Source organism: Macaca thibetana, chromosome 15, assembly GCF_024542745.1.
Source record: "Macaca thibetana thibetana isolate TM-01 chromosome 15, ASM2454274v1, whole genome shotgun sequence".
NCBI classification, from domain to species: domain Eukaryota; kingdom Metazoa; phylum Chordata; class Mammalia; order Primates; family Cercopithecidae; genus Macaca; species Macaca thibetana.
The window spans coordinates 25,556,495-25,571,428 of NC_065592.1; the positions used below are offsets into that span (position 1 = coordinate 25,556,495).

Consider the following 14,934-nt stretch of genomic DNA (forward strand, 5'->3'; position numbering starts at 1 on the left):
TCTAGTTCAAGCTTGGGGCAGGACCCCCGAGAAAGGTCAACAATATGGACTCCATTTTCACACAGGCCCTGGGACATGGGTGCCCAAAGGGTCGGAACCACTAGAGTCTGCATCAAGGCAGGAAGGGCAGAGGGTGGGTAAGTGGATTAAGAGGTATCTGACCTTGAATCCTGGGGGTCCCTGTGCTCCAGGTAAGCCGGCCACACCTGGATTTCCTCTCTTCCCAGCAGGGCCCATGGGGCCAGGGTCCCCATCGTCTCCCTGCTCCCCCTGTTAAGAAAGCAGGCAGAGGAGGGTCTCTTGTGTTTCATGAAATAGCCAAGGAAGCAGATGGCTCAACGCCTGGGTGAACCCTGGGTGTAGCTGGAGGAAGGGGTGACACTCCAGGATGGAGGTCAGACGGCCTGTGTGTGACGTGGCTGGACCAGGAGGAGCTGAGGATTGTGAGTGGGGAAGGGCGGGATTCTGAGTGAGGAAGGAGCGGAATAGGAACCCTATCCACCAGGCAGGGGAGGAAAGGACGGTCTTTCTGGGTGCTGACATCCAGGAGAGACAGTCAGAGGGTCCACACTCCCAGGTGCCAGGGGATGAGACGGTTGCCCACCCCAGGGAAACTCCTGGATAGTTGGTTCTGCCCATCCAAGTTTCTAAACGGGCTCCTCTGGCCCATGGCCTGGGGAAGTTCCCCCACACCTGGTCCTGAATGGAGCCACCATCTGTTAACACTAAGCCCCACTCACCTGCTGTCCCACTTGCCCGTCCCTGCCAGGAAGCCCATCTGCTCCAGCGATGCCCTCGAGGCCCTGTCTCCCCACCACGCCCCGGGGCCCTGGCAGCCCCTGCAGGCCCTGGTGGGTACATAAAAAGCTGGTGAGGGCATTTGGTGGGGGAAGGGGGAGAGGGTGGGTGTGGGGGCGGGCAGGGAGGCTGGCTGGAAATAGCAGCCGTAGTCACTCACCTGGACCCCCCTCCGGCCTGGGGCCCCCGCCTTGCCTTGCTTTCCCTTTGGTCCCTGAAAAATCAAGGGCCACATGATGGAGGCTGCCTGGTAGAGGTGTGGGTGCTAGGGGCTCTGGAAGGAGGGACTGAGAGGATTGTGGGCCTCTGGGTGAACACCTGATGCCAAAGATGTGCCCAAGTACTCTGGCCTGGAAGCCTGGGGCCAGGGCTGGCCTTGGAACCTCCCGGGGCTGTCACTGAGCCTGCTCTGGGCCCTGGTGTCCCCTCATTGGCACTGGCAATTTCCTGGGAGGAGCCAGAGGCCATGGCTCCACCGGATCCTTTAGAGACTGGGTATCACTGAGGCGTGCAGGTGAGGGGTGCACCCGGGGGAGGGAAACAGCATTAAGAGGGCACTGGCCCAGCCTGGGGTCTGGGGGAAGGCAGGGGCCCTAGGGTAGAGGCAGGAAGTGGCTCCTCCTCAAGCACCCTGTCTCTGCCTCCTCTTCCTCCAGACCCCCTCAATTGACTTCTCCCAGTTTTCTCTCTACAGTGTGGTGTGGGGGAGAGAGAGGCCAGCTTTGGCTCTTGACTGCCCTGGGTTCAAGTCACTCTGGTTGGCCTCAGGCAGGTGGCTCCCCTTCTGGAGCCCCGGTGAAATGGGGCTAATCGTCCCTCCTCCCTCAGGCTATTTGAAGGGAGATGGGGTCATAGCCAGAAGCAGCGTGCCGGGCTCCTGGTGGGATGCCCCCCCTGCCCTGCCCTGCCTCGCAGCCTCTGCAGCCTGCATTTGGTTTGCTGTGTGACTGTGGGTCAGGCTTCCCTCTTCCCAGGACTCAGTCTCCCCGCTGAACCCCCGGCCCTCTTACCTCTGCGCCTTTAGATCCTTTGGGTCCCGGCCGCCCCCGGGGTCCCGGATGCCCCTGCAAACCAAGGTGAGATGACGCAAGGCAGCCCCAGGATTCTCTCCCGGGGAGGGTGGCCAGTCTCCGCCTGGAGGGGGAGGGGTGGGGAGGGGTTTGGGGGTGCAGGTTCTGGGGGTATCCCCAGGGTCAGGGCAGGAGAAACAGAAATGGCTGCCCCAGACCCTCCTGCAGGGAGGGTCCCTTTAAGCTTTAAAGGGTCCAGTTCTTTCATTCCCACTGGCCGCCCCCCCCAACTCAGGGCGGGAGGCAGGGTGGGACAGGAGGCACCACTCACGGGTTGGCCCTGCTGGCCTGGCTTTCCACGGAGGCCTTGCACACCCTCCTGTCCCTGGAAGCCAAAGAGAGACAGGTGAGGGGGGCCCATCCTGCAGGGGGCTGGGAGGCAGCACAGAAGCCTGGGAAGTTCTTGTTCTTTCTAGACGTGTGTCACCCCCCATCTTCCTGACATGCGTGATCCTGCCAGCAGGTAGGAGCTCTGATACTTACAGGGTACCCAGGGTCCCCCGGTTCCCCGCGGTCTCCTCGATCACCCACAGGGCCCTGAATGACAAAGACAACAGCAAAATTTGGGCCACCAGGTGCCGAGGATGCCAGCCCTGGGCCCTGTTAGCCATGCCCTCTGCGGAGCTCTCAGGGACCTGGTCCCTGATCGGCCCACCCCTCTCCATGCAGCGGGAGGCCCAGATTCCACCTAGGACTCCAAGGAGGGAGGGGGCTTACCCGATCTCCAGGTGGCCCAGGGGGCCCCTCGGCCTTGCCGTCCTCGCCCTGCTCCCCCTGTGGACACAGAACCAGCTTTAGGGCAAACCGCCTGCTCCTGGGGAATGTGGGGAATTCCAGACAGAAAGCGCCTCGTCAGAGATGAAGTCTAGCCTGCTTAGGGTTACAGATGGGGACGCAAACTAGAGAGGAAAGGGTAGGTGTGTTCGAGCCAGACCCAGGCTGGTGTGGAACCAGGACTGTGGAACACAGAACAGTGCTTTGTGCCCTCCAGACGCCCTTGAGCTGTAGGATCCTGCAGGAAGTCAGGGAGCTCAGACAGCTGGGTTCACATCCCGGCTTGCAAAGGATCAGCCGCGTGGCCCTGCAACACGTCCCTTCCCATCTTTGAGCTCCTCTCCTCAGCTGGGGAATAGGGGAGCGGAGCGGAGTGGGGTGGGGGGAAGGGGGCAGCGCGTGATGCCCGTCAAGGAGTGGTGAGGACTCCATGGAATGATGCGCGACGCCTGGCAGGGAGTAGCACCAACTCCAGCAGCTGGCACGCATGGGCACTGCTCCGGGCCAGACACAGGCGGACTCATGACATCCGCAGCGCAGCACTGTGAAGCAGATGCGATTGTTATCCCAATTCACAGATGAGGACACTGAGGCTCGCAGAGATGATGGGACCTGCTCAGAGTTCTTCACCCTCTATCTGAGAGTCCCTGTCTCCGATCCTTGCTGGGAGGAACCAGCTTTAGGTTCCTACCCTCCATGGTAGCCCCAGGTGGCACTTGGCAGCCAGTCAGCATGGGGGTGTATCCATAAGACAGGTTGCTATGTGCAGAGCGGGACTGGAGCGCGTCCTGGTGCTGTTCAGAGGACTCGGTGAGGAAAGGCACAGGAGCCCTCAGCAGGCCGCTGCCCATGTAGCAGGGGCTCAGCAGATGGCATTAAAATTGCCGTAGCCGGTAACAATAGCAGCAGTGAGACTGTGTCACATGGACATGGCCAGAGATGGGGGTCGGGTGGGGAGCAGAGTTTAGAGGTGAGATCCTCATGCCATGGCCACCCCAGGCCTTGGTCCACCCGCAGGACAGGTGTAGACGCCACCTTTCAACTACAAGGAAGGTGTAAGTGGAACGGCAAATGGCAGAATCTCAGGGCTCAGAAGACTCCAGCCCCAGAAAACTTGTGTCACTCCTCTGGCCACAGGGCTCAAGCCAGGCACCCCTGGACCCCTTTGTTCATAGGGACTGAAATGGAGCCGGAAGAGGCTGGACAGAGGCAAAGCGTCCCTGGGGCTGGGACACATCCCTGGCCGGAGTCAGTTCTAAAGGTTGGTGGTGATCAGCCACCAGCCTGGGGCCTCTGTGGTTCCTGTGGGTGGAGGCTGCAGGCTGGCAGGGACTAGGCCTGAGGTCTAGAACCAGCTGTACCCAGAGGGGTGGCCCAGGGAGCGGGGATTCCTTCTCGTCCCTGCCCACCCTCTATGGTTCTTTGATCCAGTGCTCAAGTCCCACTGTGGACAGAGGCAGCTGGACTTGGGGACTTTGGGGAAGGGGCCTGCCTGTGTCTACCCAGCATGTTCCATGTGCCAGGCATTTTGTGAGGTTTGTTTCATCCAATCTGCACAGTAACCTATGCCGCTGGGACTATCGTCCACACTTAATGATAGGAAACTGAGAGGAAGGTCTTAGCCAAGGCCACTCAGGAATCGAGGCAATCTGGGCCCAAAGTCCAGACTGGATGGGCTTGGATGGTCGGGGGCCCTGCCCGCCCCATCCTGGATCACTTATACTGATGCCCCGCAATGTGAGTGTAGTTTGGGGATGCATTTTTTCGCACCAGAAATCTGGTAGGATACTGTCCCTCCCCTGTCCAAGTCCCAGAGTCTCATCCCCTCTCTCTGGCCACCAGCTTTGTAGTGAGCTCACCCCCACGGTGAGCGGGGGTGGGCGGTTCAAGTTCAAGGCGTATGGCTTCCTTATCTTTCCTTATCTCGGGTCTGCTTTTGGTTAGGGAAGTAGGCTCTGGCATCAGGGGTCTAAATCCTGGCCCTGCCACCCTCTTACTACAGATCCTGGGCTAGTCTCTGAGCCTCATGGGGACTCAGTTTCCCCACCTGTCCTGTAGAACAGTGGTATCTCTGCACTGGGGCTGCAGTGAGGATTACGGGAGGAATGGCAGGGAAAGAGCTCTGCATGTGGGCGTGTGCTCAGTGTCTCCCCAGTAACCTGCTCTCTCCTCCCCAGCACCATCCAGCTTGTGGCTGGCTGTTCATTCATGGGACTCGCCCTATTTTTGAGACCTCTAAGGGCATCATTCGCAGCCTGTAGCTCAGGGCCTGGAACACACTACATCCTCCATAAATACCTATTGGAGAGCTGGAGGAATGAACGAATCTGATAATGCCTTCTAAGTCAGAAAAGGCATCTGGCTGACGTATATGTGATGCCCCCCCCAACCTTGGCCTCTCATTCCCGAGGACCTCCCACCTGATGAGGCACTCAAGGCTCAGGGAATCCTGGGGACCCCCCAAGGCCCCTGCAGCCTTAAGGCAGATTTGATGTCAGGGTCCCATTCTCAGCAGCCACAGAGACTGCTTCTAGAGCTGCAGATGGCCTGGAGCGGAGGCCTTGGGGCGCACCAGGGCCTCCTTGTTTCAGGGTCTGTGTTAACCCCTTCTGTGCCAGCGCTGGCAGGCTGCAAGGGCCCAGGAGGGACCCGGGGTACTGAGTGGCACCTTCGGTGGCTTCCTGTGGAATTGGCTGGGGGGGGTGGCCCTCTTTGATGGCTGAGCTGTCCTCCTCCAGCAGGAGGAAGGGGTCAGCTGGGCAGCACGCCGGGCCAGCGTGAGTCATCAACAGCAGGATTTAGTTAGTGGGGAGCTGACTCAGCAAAAGAAAGGCGTGCTGGGGAGGCAGGGGGCAAGCGGAGCATTCCAGCTGAGCCAGCAGGGGAGAGGGGGAGGAGGAAAGACAGAAGGGACTCAGGCGACGAAGGAAGGACTCAGACACATGGGGCCAGCTGGGTATTGCCTTGGACGTGACATGGCACCAATACCTTGGACCTTCTGGCACTCCTGGCCCTCCACATCCCCACCAGCATGGCAGGGCAAGGGCCAGGGATCAGCGAGGATCCTTCCAGTGATTTCTCTCCTCTACTGAATCTTGAGCCAAGGGGTGGGGAATGAACATGCCTTCTCCTCTGCCTTGGTGGCTCCTTCCTTGACCACTAACCACTGGGGTTCCTCACTCTCCGTCCTAACCCTCTCCTGCTCAGCGTCCTCTCCCCACTCTCGCTGGGTGATCTCATTCACGGGCAAGGCTTCAATTCTCATGTCAACACAGATGATGGAGTTACAGTTTTAGTCATTACCAGATTGATGTCCATTTCTGCTTCTTGGTTATAAGCCCCGTGAGGGCAGGGATTGCATATTTTCATTCCAGCACTGGGTACAAAGATGACACCCAGCACATACTGCTGAATGTGGATCTGATGGCTCCTGCCTGCTGGGCACGGTGGCAGGGACACCAGCCTCGGCTGCTGCAGGGGGTGAACCCCCACAGGCTTCTCCAGCCATGGCTACCCCAGGGGCTTTCTCCTGCTGGCCCCGAAGCTGACCTCAGCCTCAGACACGAGGGTGCAGCTACTTCCCCCAGAGCAAACACCCACCTTTTCGCCTTTTGGTCCAGGAGGTCCGAGGGGTCCCACAATGCCTTTGTGTCCCTGCAGGAAAACAAGAAGGAGGTAAGTCAGAATGAGGACTCAGGAAGGACAAAGGACGTGGACTCTGAGATGGGGACACTGGGCTGCAAAACTGGGTCCCAGCTCTGCCCCAGCTGGCTGTGTGGCTCTGAGTAAGTCTGTGTCTGTCTGAGCCCTGGCCTTCCAGACCGGCCATGCTGGTCCCAGACACACCCCAAAGGGGTGTTCCAGCTTGGATGGTCAGGGGCCCTGCCCGCCCCACCCTGGAGCAGACCTGGAACGGTATCTCGGGAGAACCAGCTTTGTCCTCCAAGCCAGGACCAGGGACAGGGGCAAAATGCTTGCCTCAACAGACCTTCCCAGGCTTTGGCTAGGCCTGCAGGTGCGGACACCCACCGTGGGCTCCTCGCAACATCCCTCCAGGTCCTGTCTCGCCTGTTTTCCTCTCCCTCTCCTCCCCTCCCTGCTGTGTCTCTACCAAACACTGGATCTAGAGCCTCGAGGACCAGAGCTCGGATTCCACCTCCAAACTGAAGTGGTCAGGCCTCGTGCACCTCTCTATCCTCCTGAGCCTCGGTTTCCCCTTCGGAGTAGGCACTGTACCCCTCTGAGCCCTGTTCTCTCCAGATGTGTAACATGGGTTTGGCTCAGCCATGTCTAAGAAGGTGCCAGACTGGATGCAAAAATGGTCCCTTCCCCAGACAGCAGACAAGGCATGCAGAGCACCCACCCCAGGCAGGAAATACCCAGGAAGGCTTGGGGTGGCTCATTTTGATCTGGTGGCCCCAACCACACCTGTCCCATCCATGATCTTCCACCCCCACCACAGCTCTGGGCCCAGGGCTCCCTGGGGCAGGTGAGACCCCACATCTTCAGTGTCCCAGGGGTCAGCCTTCAGCCGGGAGGTGGTGGGGCAGAGGCTGGCGTGGGCCTGTGTGTCCAGGCCTGCAGGACAGAGTCAGGGGGTGGGGTGAGGTGATATCTGCTTACATCATAACCAGCCAGTCCCGGTTCTCCTTGGGCCCCCATGCGTCCAGGAGCACCCTACAAGAGGAGGAGGCCCTCGTTGGTATGGAGTGTGGCTCTCACAGCAGGGACACAGCAGTCTCCCTGCAGGCTCCAGCCCCGCTCCACCTAGCAGCCTGGCTTCCAGGCTGCCTATAACCAAGGTGTGTGAACAAGGCAGAAAGCCAGTGACATCATCCCTCCTCCTTGGAAATCCCCACCCCCGCCCCAGCCCTCCTTCTCCTGGCTCCAGTGGTTCAAGACAGCTGATTGCTAAATTCTCAGGACTTTTACAAGCCAGTGAAACAGAGCCGTTATTAACAATTCCATTTTATGGACTTACAGTTAAATTAATTTTACTAAAAACCAAGATAGAGGATACTCAAAACTCATCTCCTCCTAGCCGTTTTACTACATTTTCCTCCTCCCTACTCTCACAAAGTTATTTTGGTCTACTGCATCTGTGCGTGTTGGTGGAAACACTGCCTAAGGGAGGGCTGCTGTGTAACTCCAACCCACTCTGCATTCAGTGATGTCATGTCAGTGGCTTGAAACCAGCCACGGAGGGAGCATTTACACTGCAGAAACTGGCAAATACCACAAACCAGCCTGGTTGCTTAACCTTACACACAGCCAGCTTGGAGCTGCTGTGTCACCCTCTTCAGCCTCCTTCCCTTGCTTCCGCCTGGGGTCTTCATCTCCTGCAGGTATCAAAGCCCTCTGGGCCCCTTCCTTCAGGGCAGCCCAGCAATGCTCTGGGACACCCCCAGAGTTATCCAGGGACCTGCCGGAGCATTGCCCTGTTCCTCCCGAATCTATTTCCAGGGAGAAATCTCCTTGTTTGATAAAAACAGTCCTAAGAATCGGGTCCTTTCTCCCCTGATGCTAATAACAAGGCTTATTCATTTGGGTCCATAGAGGGCTTCAGGGGACCCACACACCCCTTCAAATTGCAGGAAATATTCTGTGTGGTGTATACTGTTCCGGAGGCGGGGCTGCAGCTTTCTGCAGGTTACCAGAGCGATTCATGATTCAGAGAGGTGGCTGGGACAGCGAGCACCAGGTGTTCAGCTAATAGCTAGGGTGGGTGACAGCAGCACAGAGAAGCCTGGTGTCTCCTTTCCTGCCCTTGGTTCCCTCTAGTCCATATCTTACTCCCCGACCCCAGCGAGAGAGTCCTCACCGTTGGTCCCAGGCTGCCCCGGGACCCTTTAGGGCCTGGAGTGCCAGGGGGTCCGGGGTCTCCAGGGACGCCCATCTCACCCAGCTGTCCTTGGTAGCCCTTGGCGCCCTGCAACAGGAGGAGAGACAAGCTGTCACCAGGCCCCAGCAGGACGGAGGGGCCAAGGAGGGGAGGGACTGGGGACGGGATGTGGGGGAGGGACGTGGGCCCATCGAGGCAGAAGGGGGCACCTACCTTGGCTCCAGTGCGGCCCTTCTCGCCTTGCTTCCCTGATTTTCCTTCAGGACCCTGAAGAGAGAGGAGGGAAAGAGCAAGAAAAAGATGAGAGAAGAGAAGACATTGAGGCGGATTTGCAAGGTGGTCAGACTGTCGGCTCCGGAGGCAGATGGCCCGGTTTGAAACTGATTCTGCCACTCAGTACCCGTGTGACCTTGAGCCTGACCTAACTTCCCAGGCTCAGCGTCCTCTGCTGTGTAGTGGGGACAGTGTCACAGAACTTAGGGATTCGACTTGGCGATGCAAGAACGTGCTGACAGCGAGGCCTGGGTGCAGGGGTGGACACTGGGTGTGGCTTCTGCAATGGCTGGCTTCACTGTCGTCATGGTTACTGTTAGGCATCCAGGGGTGTCCTACAGGGAACAGCTCTCTGCACTGAGCTCTCTCCAGCGCCAAGTACTGTTCCACCCTCCCAACGACCTTGAACGTTAGGCCCCAATGAGACCCGCTTCCAGTTGAGGCAGCCAAGTTCCCAAAGATACAGTGACTTTTGTCCAGGGTCCCAGCTGCGCCTTGCAGGCCCTGAATCAATCCCAGCTGTGTCTGGCTCCATGCCCAGGGCTCTTTCCACCCCCTGGCTCATGGTCCCCATCGATGACACGAGGTGGCAAATGGAGAGGATTTATAGGTTCTTCCCTATCTCTGAGATGTTGTGCGTCACTTGTGAGCAATTCCTGGGGCATGTCCCTCGCACAGGCCCCTCCTCTCTCAGGGACTGGGCTGGAGGAGCCTCTTCACAGTAAGGAATTGTGCTGGAAAGGTCAGCTGCCTTCTCCCACTTTCCTTGGGGTCCCCAGGCCATTGCCTCTGACAGGCCACTCTGCCCCTGCCCCACAGGGCTTCCCAAAGAGATGCTCTGGCCTGCCCTGCCCTGCCCTGGTGTTGGGTGGGGGGGGCCCGCAAATTCAGCTTTGTGTCCGCAGTTGTCAGAGAAACTGCACAGCAAGGGTGAGTGAGTGTGTGCAAGTGTGAATGTGACAGTAAGAGACAGACACAGAGAGAAAGAGAAGAGAATCAATCCTGGGCCATAGGTCGGGATGGAGGGAGTGAGGCAGGCAGCGTTTCTGGCCTAGAAAGGACTTCTTGACTGCAAGGCTCAAAGGATCTAGAAAGAATGTCTATGCTCTTGGTAAGCACTAAGGAGCTGCTTTGATGTAATCCCTCTGGTTGCATTAACAGAGGCACCAGATGTAGAATGAAGGAGGTGATGTCCCATTCGGGAATAGGTATTGTACTTTAAGAAGAGGCACTGACTAATTGTGATAGAAGAGGGACAGGAAGAAGAGGTCCTAGAGGAACAAGGAAACATCTGGACCAACCCAGAGGACTTGGTTCCCGTCTGCAGATTTCTGCAGCTGTTCTGGGGGCAGGGCCAGCCATGTTCTCTAGGGTGGCCAGTGCATGAAAATTATGGGGCAGCTGGCTTTGATTCAGCACAAGGGAGAAATGTCTGCTCTAAAGACATAACGCAGCATCAGTTATGATGCCAGAAAAGATGATGCTATCCCAAAGGGACACACCACTCAGACCACCCTGTGGTCCTCAGAAAGGCAGGAACAGTGGCCTGGGAAGGACCTCAGCACAGACTGCCTGCATCCCAGTGCCTGAGTCCACATGTACCCCTGGACCAGTCCTGCTCTTTCTCTGAACCTCAGTTTCCCCACCTCTAGTATGGGACTAGCCCCGTGGCCTCCAGCCACATACAGCTACTGAACACTTGAAATGTGGCTACTCTGACTGAGGAACTGAATTCTTAATATTATTTAACTTTAATTAATTTAAAATTAAATTTAAGGCCGGGCACAGTGGCTCACACCTGTAATCTCAGCACTTTGGGAGGCCGAGGTGGGTGGATCACTTGAGGCCAGGAGCTCAAGACCAGCCTGGCCAACATGGTGAAATGCTGTCTCTACTAAAAATACAAAAATTAGCCAGGTGTGGTGGTGCACACCTGTAATCCCAGCTACTTGGGAGGGCCCAGGCACGAGAATTTCTTGAACCCGGGAAGTGGAGATTGCAGTGAGCACTACTGCACTCCAGCCTGGGCGACTGAGTGAGACTGTGTCTCAAAAGAAAAAAAAAAAAAAAGTAAAAGTTGACACACCCAATTATGTTGCTACAAAACTTGTTTGGAGTAACTTGGGTATATGAACCTACATTTTCAACTGTAAATCTTATGAAATCTCAATACAGATCAAGTATTTCCAGTGAAATTTTATATACAATGAAAATCTAAACACAGATCAGGTATTTCCAATGAAAATTCACATCTGAATTCAGGTGTGCTATGAATATATACTACACACTGATTTCAAAGACTTACTACAAAAAGAGTGCTAAATATCTTATTAATGATTTTTATATTGATTATATTTTGAAATGATATTTGGATATATTGGGCTAAATAAACTATATTAATTCTTTTTTTTTAATCTGAGACAGGTCTTTCTCTGTTGCCCAGACTGGAACACAGTGGTTCGATCTCAGCTCACTGCAGCCTCAACCTCTGGGGCTCAAGTGATCCTCCCACCTCAGCCTCCCGAGTAGCAGAGACTACAGGCATGCACCACCACGCCCAGCTAACTTTTTAATTTGATTTAATTTAATTTTTGTAGAGACAAGTTCTCAGTATGTTGCCCAGGCTGGTCTTGCACTTTTAGGCTCAAACAATCCTCCCACCTCGGTTACCTAAAGTGCTGGGACTACCGGCATGAGCCACCGCACTGGCCCTTAAAATTAAAGTTACCTGTTTCTTTTTGCTTTTTAAAGGTGGCTACTAGAAAATGTAAAAGGAGTGGCTTGTATATGGCTTGTATTTCATTTCTATCAGACAGCACTAGGCAATCTCAAAGTCTCCAGCTCTTCTGGTGATAAAACACCCACAATCCCTATAACCCTCACCACGGGCCATGTGCTGTGTTCTCATTCTACATAAATATTCGTTCAATTCTCACCAGTGTTTGGAGGAAGGGATTATTGATCCCGTTTTGGAGCTAAAGGAACTGAGGCTCAGTGAGAGGAAGCCCTCTGTGGGCCTCCCAGCCAGGTCAGAAGTGACACGCAGCTCCTCTACTTCCGGGGCACCTCTCCTTCCAGGCTGGTCATGGTCAGGCAACGGGGAAGGCATGTCACAGTGACTGGTGGCATTTTCCAGTGCACTGAGGTGGCTGCAATGGCCGACTGATCCCTTGCAGAAGGCAAGATGAGTCAGTGCTGAAGCATCCGGTACAGGGCCAGGGAGACGGGAGGCTGCGTCTCCCCCAGGACAGGGCACCACTTGCTGGGACGTGCCCTCTCCGGCAGAGAGCATACATATAGTGGGTAAGGCTGTGGGCCTAGAATGAAGATTTCTGCTGGGCCCCATCCATATAGATGCATTTCTGGAAAGGCCCCAGTGGCTCATAAAATTCTATTTTTAAATACTCAACTGTTTCCAGGTCACAGAGTGGGAAGTATTTATCCTGATGCCAAAGAGACTCAAGGCCCCTCACTGCCTTATCACTCAGCACACACTTGGCCTGGCCTAAGTGACTCTCTTTCCAATCCCGGCATATGAGAAATGGGAATGATGGCAAAACATTGACATTAACACAGCTACCACCACCACACCACTACTACCATCATCATCACCATCATCATCACCACTGCCCACACCATATCACCACATCATCATCATCACCTCCACCCCCACCACTGCCATGACCACCATCATCACTTCCCCACCATCATCACCACCATCACCACTACCCATCATCACCACCACTGCCACTATCATTAGTACCACCACCACCATTATCACCACCATCACCACCACCACCATCACCATCATCACTTCCCCATCATCATCACCACCATTATCATCACCATCACCACCACCAACACCACTGTCATCGCCATCACCACCACCACCACTACCCCCGCCATCATCACCACCACTACCACTATCATTAGTACCACCATCACCATTATCACCACTACCATCACCACCACCACCATCACCATAATCACTGCCCCATCATCATCATCACCACCACCACCACTATCACCATCACCACCACCAACACCACTACCCCCACCATCATCATCACTACCACCACCACCACCATCACACTCACCTCCATTCCACTCCCACCCCACCTATCACCATAGCCACCACCATCATCACTGCCTCATCATCATCATCATTGTCACCATCACCCCATCACCATCACCACCACCAACACCACTATCCCCGCCATCATCACCACCACCATCACCATCGTCACTGCCCCATCATCACCATCACCACCACCACCACCATTATCATCACCACCACCACTATCATTAGTACCACCACCACCATTATCACCACCACCATCACCACCACCATCACTGCCCCATCATCATCATCACCACCACCACCACTATCATCACCATCACCACCACCAACACCACTACCCCCGCCATCATCATCACTACCACCACCTCCATCACCCTCACCTCCACTCCCCTCCCCCTGCCACTATCACCATCGCCACCGGCACCAGCACCACCATCACCACCTCATCAGAGTCACCACTACTACCACCATCATCACCCCCATCATCTTCATCATCACCACCACCAACACCATCATCAGTACTACCACCATCACCATCATTATTATCATCATTCCACCACTGCCATTGCTGCTGCCCCCACCCACACCATCCACTCACCATCACCACCAGCCACCACCAGCCTCTAGTCACTTTGTCCTCTAAATTTATAAAGACAATCTTTTATATTTCTGGTGCATTTTATAACATGCTTTCCTATCCTGAGTTTTACTTATTCTTTATAGATAAGAAAACCAAGGCTCAGAGAGGGGCAGTGATTTGCTCAAAGTCACACAGAGAATGGGTTGCTTGAGCCAGCCAGAAACTCAAGTTCAACCTCAGGACTCTGGTTCCACGACTTTTTCTGCCATGTGTTCCTGCCCATTCCACAGCCATGATACTCAACACTCACTAAAAAAGGGTGCCTGGAACGCTGGAGCTCAAAGTGATCTTAGCACACATTCCTTCCAAATCCTCCAAGGGCAAAACCAGAGAGGGCAAGGGGTGGGTGAAAGGTCGCAGACCAAGTTCCTAATGCAGAATCTGGGCCAGGGCCCCTCCTGCTAAATTCCCCTTGGCCCACTTCCCCGCCGCTGAGTCAAGCCCGGGGAAAGCCTCCTGGCTGACTCAGCGCCCTCGTATTCTTCTCTAGTTTGGTGAGTTCATTCTGTTGCAGCTGTTTAGGGGGATTGGCAATTCAGTGCTATTTTTAGGAAACAAATATTTTCCCACAACCATAGTTTGTTGCAGGCTAACTTGGATCTGTCCTAGGTTAGTCATGTAAACACTTCAGGGGGGAAAAACAGTGTCAAGAGCAGGCCCGAATCGAACTGGGCTGCTTTGCCTAGGTAACATCGGTCTCTCTGATTGAGGGATGAAGAGCAAAATGGACACCCCAGGGAGACTGGGATGGCAGCAGAGGTGTGAGTTCTCACCACCTGGTTGGCTCAAGGTAGATGCCAGCAGGCTTATGCATTTGGGCATTTTGTCTGCAAGGCCACCTAATCCACGGGTCCCAAGCAGTTTGACTGAACCGACCCAGCACTCCTGGGTCACACAAACTCTGCTCAACCGTACAAGACTACCACCGCCCCCCCACTACCAAGTCAAGTTCCGAGTCATCAGTCCAGTATTTGCGACACTCAGAAATCAACCTTCCACCTGCCTCCAGCCTCATCCTCATAGACCCACAGCCAAGCCCTGGATTCCAACTCTGCCAGAGCCCAGGGGCAGTATGTGTAGAGTCATGCAGGCCTAAGTTCAAATTCCAGCTTTGCCATTTGTCACTGTGTGAGCCTGGGAAGTTTCCTTTACCTCTCAGATTTTCCCAATCCTCAGGGGTTGCTATCAGCATCAAAGAGGGAACCTTCAGGAAAGCACTGGGCAACTTGTCTATACACGTTGAAACCTGTCTATACACCTTTAGTCTCGGAGCACCTGGCCCAGGGAAGATGCTTGTGAGTGTTTGTGGACTGACTAAGTACATTTCTGTTAGGGTAGAAGAGCAGAGCTGCACTGTCTTCTTAATCAACAAACAGATTTTGGTCACCTCTTACGTGTCAGGTCCGGTTTTTTTTTTTTTTTTTTTTTGTGACAGAGTCTCGTTCTGTTGCCAAGG

At 55.1% G+C, this 14,934-nt stretch overlaps 2 protein-coding genes across 4 annotated transcripts in view; both read right to left on the reverse strand.

The window, feature by feature from the left end:
* The window catches only part of ATP6V1G1 (ATPase H+ transporting V1 subunit G1), a 307,353-nt gene extending 305,656 nt beyond the window's left edge, over nucleotides 1-1,697 (reverse strand). Inside the window, exon 1 of the mRNA XM_050761048.1 lies at nucleotides 1,687-1,697. The gene's annotated coding sequence lies outside the window, so the exon portion shown is untranslated. The remainder of the gene's footprint in view (nucleotides 1-1,686) is intronic.
* Nucleotides 1-14,934, reverse strand: part of COL27A1 (collagen type XXVII alpha 1 chain) — a 158,681-nt gene that overhangs the window by 22,428 nt on the left and 121,319 nt on the right. For all 3 annotated transcript variants that reach the window (XM_050760967.1, XM_050760966.1, XM_050760965.1), the window contains 11 exons: nucleotides 8,698-8,751; nucleotides 8,464-8,571; nucleotides 7,266-7,319; nucleotides 6,243-6,296; nucleotides 2,586-2,642; nucleotides 2,352-2,405; nucleotides 2,140-2,193; nucleotides 1,809-1,862; nucleotides 959-1,012; nucleotides 741-848; nucleotides 163-270 (listed from right to left, as the gene is read on the reverse strand). In XM_050760967.1, the coding sequence (XP_050616924.1) occupies nucleotides 163-270; nucleotides 741-848; nucleotides 959-1,012; nucleotides 1,809-1,862; nucleotides 2,140-2,193; nucleotides 2,352-2,405; nucleotides 2,586-2,642; nucleotides 6,243-6,296; nucleotides 7,266-7,319; nucleotides 8,464-8,571; nucleotides 8,698-8,751 (759 nt within the window). The remainder of the gene's footprint in view (nucleotides 1-162; nucleotides 271-740; nucleotides 849-958; nucleotides 1,013-1,808; nucleotides 1,863-2,139; nucleotides 2,194-2,351; nucleotides 2,406-2,585; nucleotides 2,643-6,242; nucleotides 6,297-7,265; nucleotides 7,320-8,463; nucleotides 8,572-8,697; nucleotides 8,752-14,934) is intronic.